General features: G+C 53.0%; 4 protein-coding genes across 4 annotated transcripts; 2 read left to right on the forward strand and 2 right to left on the reverse strand.

Annotated features, from left to right (window-relative positions):
• Positions 1 to 1,491: 1,491 nt before the first annotated feature.
• On the reverse strand, positions 1,492 to 2,781 carry GUITHDRAFT_151166 (hypothetical protein; the record flags this gene model as incomplete). Its single annotated transcript, XM_005837406.1, has 6 exons — positions 2,704 to 2,781; positions 2,169 to 2,513; positions 1,933 to 2,118; positions 1,813 to 1,888; positions 1,644 to 1,767; positions 1,492 to 1,591 (listed from the first exon to the last, which is right to left on the reverse strand). Coding segments are annotated over exons 2-6 (716 nt in total), but the record flags the coding sequence as incomplete, so codon positions are not given.
• Positions 2,782 to 3,047: 266 nt separating this feature from the next.
• Positions 3,048 to 3,854, forward strand: GUITHDRAFT_151167 (hypothetical protein). The gene is made up of 4 exons (XM_005837407.1): positions 3,048 to 3,322; positions 3,412 to 3,581; positions 3,704 to 3,758; positions 3,809 to 3,854. The coding sequence occupies exons 1-3, from the start codon at positions 3,275 to 3,277 to the stop codon at positions 3,705 to 3,707; spliced, it is 222 nt and encodes a 73-aa protein (XP_005837464.1). The 5' UTR covers positions 3,048 to 3,274; the 3' UTR covers positions 3,708 to 3,758; positions 3,809 to 3,854.
• A 1,006-nt stretch (positions 3,855 to 4,860) lies between these two features.
• On the forward strand, positions 4,861 to 7,173 carry GUITHDRAFT_157285 (hypothetical protein; the record flags this gene model as incomplete). Its single annotated transcript, XM_005837408.1, has 4 exons — positions 4,861 to 4,867; positions 5,712 to 6,538; positions 6,587 to 6,964; positions 7,096 to 7,173. The coding sequence occupies 4 exons, from the start codon at positions 4,861 to 4,863 to the stop codon at positions 7,171 to 7,173; spliced, it is 1,290 nt and encodes a 429-aa protein (XP_005837465.1).
• Positions 7,174 to 7,451: 278 nt separating this feature from the next.
• GUITHDRAFT_103717 (hypothetical protein) lies at positions 7,452 to 9,844 on the reverse strand (the record flags this gene model as incomplete). Its single annotated transcript, XM_005837409.1, has 8 exons — positions 7,452 to 7,525; positions 7,678 to 7,743; positions 7,900 to 7,968; positions 8,143 to 8,225; positions 8,412 to 8,586; positions 8,881 to 9,041; positions 9,097 to 9,728; positions 9,782 to 9,844. The coding sequence occupies 8 exons, from the start codon at positions 9,842 to 9,844 to the stop codon at positions 7,452 to 7,454; spliced, it is 1,323 nt and encodes a 440-aa protein (XP_005837466.1).
• Between the last annotated feature and the right edge of the window lie 394 nt (positions 9,845 to 10,238).

Consider the following 10,238-nt stretch of genomic DNA (forward strand, 5'->3'; position numbering starts at 1 on the left):
GGCAGGAACAGTCATCTTCTGTGCAAACGTCTCTTCATGTATCGTTGAACGGTTGAGTGCATGTAAGACTTGCCTCCATAGAAAGGTGAAGTGCATGAATCCTGACTGTAAGACTAGAAGAATTGAAAGCAAGTGATGACATGAGAACACATATCTAGACAGAAAAGTCGCTCAAGGTACAGCTGGATACAAATTTCTCACAAATCACAGTCATGCATTTGAGCGCAACGTGCAACCTACGGCAATTTGAATAAAGGGTCAATCAGAGTTGATTCTGTTCAATGGTGTATCGATTATCAATTCCTTACCTGATCATAAAAATTTCATCTTGTCTTCGAAGAATATTTGCAAGTACACCCGCGGATTGTTTGAACCTAGGGTGCATATTCCATTGCAGGATGGATGATTCAAAACCTTGGCCCAACCTGTAGAGTTGAGAAAGAAGCTCGATCATCTCTTACAGGTATGATATGAGATCTTCATCTCATTTCTATCTCAGTTGGGTTGGATTCGAAGTCTCTCAATATCAAGGTTCATCCTGGTGAGTCAGGAAGGCACCATTTCATCGCTTCTTGCTCGTCCAGGGAGAGGGGGCTTGGGGAATGAGAAATGGGGGTTACCCCCACCCCCTATTGTAGAGTTTCAAACTCGTTCAAAGGTGGGTAGTTGAGGGTGCTCCATACCCACCCCACCACCCAAAATGACTCAAACGGAGGGGTTCTCGGATCCGAAGGAGTCCCGCCTCCATCACCCCCTCTCATTTGAATTGAATGGTTCAGGCCGACCCCACATACAGGCTTGCAGTTTTCTTATGTATGCCCATATGATTTGATCGGACAGGCCCCAGGTTCAAGGGATGAAGCAATCACCAGCATGCTTGAAGATTTTTCATGGGAGTGGGGTTATACTTGTACCGGGTGTGTACAATACATAGGGGAGAACCCCGAATGGTATCAAAAGAGTACCAAAGTCACATGGTTCGGACTGTACTAACTGGTACCAAGAAATTGTACTCAAGAAGACCCTACCCCTGAAAAAGTCCTGCTTGGCTCTTCGTGATTTGAATTCGGAACACGGTCGGAAGACCCACCCCGCCCCCACATGAGGCGTGGTATGCGTGGATTTGAATCTACCACCCTCACCGCGAAACGTTTTAGAGCTACAAGGTCAATTGAGAAAGGCAACGCTATGTGACTGGGCGCCCCCCCGCCCGGCCCGGGCCGCCCGGCGGGCGGCCGCCGCGCCCGGCGCCCGAGCTCGGAGTGAGTGATCAGTAGGCTCAGAGGCTAGTCACACTCAGCCCGGGTGCCGCCGGACCCAGTCCCTCTCAGGCTCCGAGGCTCCGAGCCTAATGACGCCGCCGGTGCCACGGACTCCGAGGCTCCAGGATACGATGATGAAAGAGTGCATGCAGTAAATTCAGTACCGTGTTATAATCTACACACGAAGTTGGGTTTGCGCTTGACCCGTCTGGCACGGTTCTGCTTCTCGTCCCCCAACGTTGACGTCCAGCTCGTGCAAATATTCTAAGAAATCATCCCTGCCGCAGCAGCAGACCACGTGCGTTCCAACCTGACACGGCCCGCATGCCCTGCTCGGCAGACGGGTCAGATTGATATCAGATGATCACGTAGGGCTGAGACCTCCGCAAGCCAACAACTCTGCCACAAGACGGGCACGTGTGCCTCACGTTCTTCAGGTTGTCGAGGCAGAAAGGAATCAAACAGCAGCCTAGCCAGCAGCCCATCGCACAGAGTATGCCAGCGCCTGGACATGCTAAGTAATGCCACAGTCAGGTGCACAGAAACTCACTTGTCCATGAAAGCGGGGTATGCTCGTAGTGGTTGGCAGAAAAATCTTCTTGCTTGCAATATGGACAACAAAATATCTACAGTTGCAATCAGCGTCAACAATGCACTGCTTGTCCCGTACCTGTGGATCTTGACCCCATCTTAGCTTCCCCAGACTCAAGACTTGAAGTATCTGCCCTGTTTGAAGGTTTTCTGGATCCAGGTCGGGTTCTATCGATGAAGGTTCACCGAAGAGCGAAGGCTTTTTCTTTGCCTCTAACGCAACGGAGTTGACAAACAGCGGGGCCTGAACCTTGCCAGCGTTCGCCTGGCCGCATCCATCAGGCACACCACATAGACTTCGATGACATCATTCACCTCAAGAATATCAGGCCCGGGCTCTATCTCATCTATTCTCAGAGTTATATCTCCCACGTCACGCTGCTGGCTGCTCTCAAGGGTTGCTGGGCCGCCAGCATGTTTGCAATCCTCTCCTTCCTCCGTTGATCGACCAGCATGCTGGGAAGGACTTCCCTCTGATTCTGGTGCATCTTCTGGGTGACCTGTGATTGTTGATGACTCTGAACACTGTAACTTCGCTTCATGGGCAGAGTCTTGCAAGTTTCTGGCCTCATCGGAAGGTTTTTCCATGCCCCCCGTCGTTATGGTGGCGCCCGTTAACAGGTTCGTCGTTTAGAATGATATATCACGACATATCTGTGACTTACAATCAGTCAGATAGCATGCGAGACCCTGACTAAATGCAAAACAAATAAATGTAGATAAATGCAAAACGCCAACAAGCATCAATCACAGAGAATTAGGCGTTCTCAAACTAGTAGCTAGTTTCAAAATGCTTCTTTGCAAATATTTCATCACATTATCAGATTCTGTTCACGAGTCCCAATCATACCATCTCAACTCGCATCTCACTGCCCGTTTCGCAGTCCCTTGCTCTTCCTCCTCAAGCCGCCATTGCTCCTTCACCTCTGAAGCGAGCTTGCCTCGCTGCCCGATTCTAGGCAGCGGCCCGGGCCGGCCCCGCGGATCCGATCGGTGATCCGAGCCCCGGGCCCGGCGGGATTTGCCAGGGCACTGAATCGGACATGACTCTGTGACTCAGTGATGCCATGATGGTCGGTCCCCGGGCCCGCCGGGCAGACTTGCCAGTCTCTTTACTCATCGGTCACTGATGAGTCGCCACACCGGCCGCTATCAAACTTCAAACATGACCGGCGTCATCCGATTGATTGAATTGAAAACGGACTTGAACTTCAAGAATGCTAACTAACTAAGTTGCCACCCGCGGCCCCGGGCCGGCCGCAGCCGCGCTGAGCAGAACCGGGCTGCCGCCCTCGCCGCGCCGCCGCGCTGGAACTGATTTTGGAAGTTCTTTCTTACTTGTTGAGGAATATACTGCGGTCAATCTCTCTCCATTTCCCCTCCTCTAGGTTCCCGAGAAAGAGATCTCCTACTCTCACCCTATGAAGGCGAAGCACTTTCATCCCAACAAGAGCGCACATCCTCCTTATCTGCATGCCCAGTGTCACAACCACATCTATGAGTGGATCAGCGGCAGAGCTTGTTTAGCTCTAATCCAAAAGTGGTGATCATTTCTGACCTGCCGGTACCTCCCTTCGGAAAGCACGATTCGCAGAGTGATGGAGTCATTGGATGGAGAAAACATTCTCTCATCAAGAACATCGACTTGAGCTGGCTTCAGCGCCTTTCCATCGAGACTGAGACCGTGCCGGAGACGATGGATGGAAGGAGTCAAGTCGCTGAGTTGACCTTCCAAAAGTTCATTCTGATTGGAATCGCAACAGGAAGCAAGAGGATGGGACTGGAGGAGGGTATGAGACGAGAAGGGAAGCTGAGGGAAAAAGGAGACACGGGAGTCTACAGAAAATTACCTGAAGGGTGAACCGTAACGTGATACTCTTTCTCGATTTTTGACTCTTGTCCGATCTGTTCATGCACTCATCGGATCGCAAGTAACGAGGGGAGTCGAGTAGCACCAGTTTTCTTGCGACTACTCCATCTTGAGTGAAAATCAACAGGCCGCTACCTTGAAGGAAAACAGATTAATAACACGTTTGCACACCCCAGTCTTTCACTCTCGAAATCCAGTCGTCCGGCGCATGCGAGGCCAGTCAAGGTTGAAGGAACAACAGCACGGGAGTAAGCTCGTGTGTGCTGGTTGAGAAGCAGAGTCAGAGGATGGAGCAAGGGTAAGCTGCTAGGAAAAACCTCGACGTCCGCTGAGCTCTGATTCTCTAGCGTGAGGAGCCTGTGGCGGGCGTCATTGGGGTGGTTGTGCTATCGTCGGGCTGACTTGATGGCCAGGCGATGCCGGTCTCTCTTGGAGGTCGCGTCAGAGTTCTGAGAGATCCAGTTGATCGGCTTGTGCAGCATGACTGTTAGTTCGCTCATCTTCTCTTCCTGCGCCTGCCCGACATGTCAACCTCACCGGCTCAAGCGCTGGGGTCAAGTGTTTCACCTCCTGAAGCAGGCGGACAGTAGCGTGTCGTGATACTTCTTCACCGAGTAGAGCAATCCTTCCGTCCACATCAACCAGCCCACGGCGAACCTTCCAAGGCCTGGTGTCACCTCATCGGCAGCACAAAGAAGGATTCGAGTACAAATTCATTAGCTTCTCTTCGCGAGCAAATTCCTTTCCTGGGGTTGAAGAATCAGCCGATGGTATCAACCTTAATAGTTGTATCAAACATACAATGACATGAGCCTGTTGATGTTCAGAAGTTCCTCTCCATCGCTGCTGTTGCTGAGCCCCCGGAAGTTCGTAGGCCCTGGCCGGTCCCTCCGCCATGGTATTCCGCCGCTACATCTCAGCAGCGCTGCGAGTGAATGCTTCCTCCCTAACTGGAGCATGATTGAGCTATCCTGATCTCATCTCGCATCGTTCCCTTCCTTCCCTCTCCTCTCCCAGCCCATTCTGCCCCCTCATCGCCCCATCGCCCTGCGCTTTCGATCCGATCCTTGCTGTTTGGTCTACCTATCACCCCCTTGAGAACATCACCCCCCTTTTCTACTAATTTATTCAGACACCATGACCGGTAGATTTGGTCCTCACGACAAGCCCACCCCCTCCTGCCTCGTGCGGGGGGAAAGCAATGGCCGAGAGCAGGGATTGCAGGCGGCCGAGAGAAAGATGGCGAAAGAGGGAAGAGGAGAAGAGAGGGAGGAGGAAGAGAAGAAGGCCATGCCGTGTTAGTGCAGAACAGAACTTGCTTTATTCTAGCTTGTAGACGGGAGCCCAACGTGGTGAATTGATGCAGAGCATGTTCTTGGAATGAGTCAGAGGAAAGCATCGTTCCATAAGGCGAGAGGGTTGCTCGAGTAGGCACCTTGCTCCTTGCTGTGCCAGCATAGTGATGAGCATGTAAGATGGAATGACTTGCTGTCATTTCATGCATAGGGAAAGCATGGGTTCCACAGCGAACCTGAAATCATCTAGATTCCGTGATGAGGAGGCAGCATGGGTGGAGTGGGTGGGAAGAGAGGGAGAGGGAGAGGGAAGGAGTAGAAGATGAAAATCAAGGAGTGAGGGTGAAGTATTGCACATGGAGAGATGGCATGTAAGGTCTTGATCTCTCAAGGGTTGATTGGCTCACCTTTACTAACTAGAAGATTCAGGTGCGCGAAAGCATTGATCGATGGCCAAGCCATTGAAGACTACCGGAGACAAGTCAAGCAATGCGAGCAAGCCCAAGGACAAGCGGACAGTCTTTTCTTTCTTTCGGGTGATGGAGCAATTGGCGATGAGAGTGAGCGTCTCATGGTGATTGTAGGTGTTCGCGACTGTACTCGTCTTCGTCCTGATCTCAGTGTACGTCTTGAACGATAGCCCGTTTGCTCAGGAGCATGAGAACACACCGAGATCGTACAAGGCAGAGCGAGAGATCGTGCGGAGGATGTTCTACCATGCTTACGACGGCTACCTCCTCCACGCTTTCCCCAAGGACGAGCTTGCGCCTATCAGCTGCACAGGACACGACACGCACAACTGTCAAGGATGTATGCTCACCTTCTATGACGCCCTGGACACGCTTGCGGTGCTTGGGAACAGGACTGAGTACCAGCGAGTGGTGAACTGGATCATCAAACATGGCGAGGAAACCTTCGACAGGGACGTGACGGTTTCTGTGTTCGAGACCAACATTCGCATCCTTGGCAGTTTGATCTCCAACCACCTCCTTGCCTCCGACAAGGACCTCAATCTCATGCCGGGATACAATGGCGAGCTCCTCACCCTCGCGCTCTCTCTAGGCAACAGGCTCGTCAACGCGTACATGACCCCGACAGGGCTGCCCTATGGCAGCATCAACCTGAAGAGGGGGATTCAGTATGGGGAGACGACAGTGACGGCGACGGCGACGGGCGGGACGGTGCTGCTGGAGTTTCTGTTGCTGAGCAAGCTCACGGGCAAGAAGATCTTCTCTGTCGTAGCCGAGAAGGCGACCAAAGCGCTGTGGGAGCGACGGTCGCAGTTGGGGCTACTTGGGTCTCATATCGACGTCAACACTGGGAACTGGGTTTATTTTGACAGTGGGATAGGGGGGGGGATAGACTCTTTCTACGAGTACCTGCTGAAAGCCTACTTTCTTACGGGCAAGTCTACCTACCTCAACATGTTCGATGAGGGGTACGCTGCGATCAAGAAGCACATTTTCATCGACGGAAAATCCGTAGGATGGTATGTCGACGTCAACATGTACACTGGAAAGGTGCCCTGCTCCCTTGCTCTGCTCACATTGACTGTATACCTCGTTCAGGTCATGTTCCCCTTCTACCGCAGCCTACAGTCCTTCTGGCCGGGGCTCCAGGCCCTCTACGGTGACGTTGAAGAGGCTGAGACGCTCTTCATGCAGTTCTTCGAGGTGTGGGCCAAGTATGGCTTCGTTCCAGAGGCCTACAACCTGCTGGTCCATGCGCCGGAGAAGGGGCTAGAGCAGTATCCACTGCGACCCGAGCTAGCCGAGAGCGCTTTCTACCTGTACAGGGCGACAGGGAAGGACAAGTTCCGCCAGGCTGGGGCGATCATCCTGTCCTCCCTTGAGAAGTACGCCAAGGTGCAGTGCGGGTACGCAGCTATCGAGAACGTGGAGACGAAGAAGGTCAGGGACCACATGGACTCTTACTTCTTGGCTGAGGTGAGGGGAGAATCCCTCGGATGGGAGGAAACTGACTTCTCCTGCTCCTGCTTCCTCTCTCCCTTTGCTCCGTCCCTCTGCTCTTCATTTGTTGTCCTTCCATTCCTACCTTGTTCTTTCTCTTCGTTCAGACGGTCAAGTACTTGTACCTCCTCTTCGACGACTCTCCTGAGACGGCTATCTTCCGTAACGCGTCCAAGGTCCGGTAGCCATCCTTCTCGCAGGTCCGCTAACCATGGCCATGCAGTACATCTTCAACACTGAGGCGCATCTGCTCCCTCTGAGCAAGCCTCCTCCATCCGAGTTTCTCGTCTCTCCTGACAACCCGCCCGACCTCCAGACTCGCAAGGCCCGGATGAGCAAGCAAGGTAGGCCTCCCTTGCGTCAGTCTGTAGCTGACGTGATTTGTGATCAGCCAAGAAGAAGAAGAAGACAAAAACTCCCAAGTCATGATGCCCAGGCTGCGAATAGAATACACGTTTTGGCCTCATGTCTGCTGTGACTTCTTTGATCCACATCCTTGAATCATCGCGTAGAGTGTGATAGTCGCCGTGACGAGAGCTGCAAGCAAGGGTCAGCCTACCTGCAGTCAACCTGTCCTCCCACCCTCTCCCTCCCCCTCTCCCTCTCCCTCTCCCTCTCCCTCTCCCTCTGTTTCTGTCTGAATCCTTCTGTGTGAATCCCCCTCCTCCTCCCTGCTCTCTGCGCCCTACCTGCTGCTGATCGATACATGAAGACCGATCCCCACACGTCCATGATTATTCCTCCCAGCACAGTCCCTGCTGGAATTTTAGCAGCGGCAGAACCAGCAAAGAAAGGCAGGGGAAGGGGCATAGGAAAAAGAGGCGCAGGAGGATAGGTGCCGAAGAGGAAGGGTGTCAAAAACGAGGAGGATGAGGAAGGAGCAGCTGGGAGGAGAGTGTCTGGAACTTCACCTGTGATGTGTCCGAGCCCTCGTACTGTGTCTTTCAGGCCTTGCGTGGAGGTCTCGAGGCCCTTCGGTGCTGCAGGCAACTCCCGTCATCCCCTCCCTCGCCCTCCACAACCTCACACGCCTAGACCAATCGCTCCCTCCCCTCCCCACGGAGCTTTTCCTCCAGTCTCTTCTGCGGCACTTTCTCGACCAACACCACCTTCCCTTCGTTCACGACCACTATCTCCACCCTTCCTGCTTTTACCGAGCTCAGCTGCATAGTGCACTCCAGCAAGTTGCATGCAGGCATAGGTGACCCCGTGGAGGGGCTCGACGAAGAGGACAAACCTGGAAAGCATCTGGATCAGAGAAACAGACTGGCATCCCCTCCCTGACTCCGTCCCTCCGAACTGTCCTCTTACGAGCTCACACCACATCCTCTCCGCATGGCCTGCTCGTTGACTGCGATGTCGTTCCTCAAGCCTTCATTTCCCTAACACTTGCACCCTCTGTTCTACGCCTCTCAGCGTTTACCAGGGATTCTTGAAGAGTGTGTAGCAGACGACACGAACGATGTAAGAGATTGCTCCAATGACAACCAGAACGTGAACGTTGATGTGCTTGAGGATCCAGTCACTGTGGTTGAAGATGGGTATCTCGAACAAGACAGTGACTACTACTGTGATCCCACACAAGAAGTTGTTGGCACCTGTCAATGGAATCAACAAAAGTGATCAAACTTTCACCCTGCTTCTTCTCCATCATTCCAAACTGCAAAACATCCCCTTCCTCCCTTCACTTACCTCCCTTCCTTCTACCTTTCGCTCCTTGACTCTCTCGCTCTCTCACCCACTTCCCCAATGGCATCTTCGCCGAGCCTTCCCAAGAACATCTGTCTTCCTGGCCTGCCCTTACTCATATTCACTACCCTATCAAGCCCCTAACACCTTCTCTTCCTCCATCCTCGCCCTCCGTCACACCCGATCATCCTCTTATGACCTACCCAGATCTTGAGTGAAGAAGAGGAAAACCAGTCCCTCCACCAACGACGTCCCGATGCCGAGCACGTAGAAGGTCACGAAGAAGCTCAAGCTCTCAAGCTTCTCTGCCCACACGATTTGCAAGACTTGCTGCACGACTCCCCGTAAGTGATTGAAGGAAAACCTGCCGGGAAAGAGATCAGCTGGGTAGAGCTGAGATCCAGCACAGCTCCGTCAACCTGTTCCAGGTCTTGTCCTTCTCCTCCTCAGCTCTCTTTTCTCCCTCTTCAGCCTCTCCAACATCAAACTGCTCGTACGTGCCCAGCGAAGACGCTGAATCCTTGGCTGGTTCACCCTGCTTCTTGCGCTCGAACAGCATCAGGTGAATGACCGCAAAGAGAACAACTGACGCCATTAGGAACCCAACCACCATCGTCCAGCTCCCAACAAAATCGAGAAGTGGACCAAGGAAGAGAGCGTTGACGAGGCCCCAGGAGACAGCTCCCCATAGCCTGCACTTGCCGTAGTTCCTCTTTGGATCTTCCAGGTTCTGAACTGAGAGGGTGTCCAGGATCGTGAAGACGGGGGTGAAGAAGAAGCTGTACGTGCAGCGGGCGAGCAGTGTCCAGGTGAAGAGAAGGGTACCGGAATGGAGAAAAGGAATCGCGTAAGGGATCAGGTAGAGACAGACACATAAAGACGAGCAAAGGATGTTCGCCTCCAGGACTTTCTTCTTTCCTTGAAGATAGTCGCACACCCCGGCCCATATCGGAGTCGCCGCTAACCCCGTGGCCGACCCTGCTGCAAGCAAGTAACCAACCTCTCCGTTGCTAAGGCCGAGGTCCCTAAAGAAGATGGCGAGGAAACGCCCCTGACAGGGCAATGGTGAGGGCTAGACGTCTTGCGAAGGGTTCACAAGCCAACCTGGCATGCCGCTGCCCAGAACGTGAAGAAGTAGAGGAACGATACAACCCTCCTCGAGGTCATAGTCGCGTGTGTGTCTTTGGCTTCTCAAGCCATTCGATGATCAACGCAACGCAGTTCTACAGGGCAAGTTCTTTCAGATCGCTATCGAATTCGCCAATGCCTTCCCTCCCTGTTCCCCCCCCCCCCCAAACACAACTCGCTGCTGAACTATCTCAGGGACATTCATTTTGATCTAAAATCTGGAAACAACCTCTTTTGAAATTTGAGAGGTGAAAATCTGGGACTTCGGGCTATCCAAAGTCAGGGGAACAGCACTCAGCAAATTTCTCTGTAGATCGAGCTGACCTCTCAAGGAGCTGGAACTAAGTGGCTTTCTCCCTCCCGAAGGCTTCGCCGTCTCCGGCATCTCCCTGCCGTGCCGTTCAATCTGAAACATGTGCGAGGAGGTTGGAAC

This window comes from Guillardia theta (genome assembly GCF_000315625.1).
Source record: "Guillardia theta CCMP2712 unplaced genomic scaffold GUITHscaffold_14, whole genome shotgun sequence".
Taxonomy (NCBI): Eukaryota; class Cryptophyceae; order Pyrenomonadales; family Geminigeraceae; genus Guillardia; species Guillardia theta.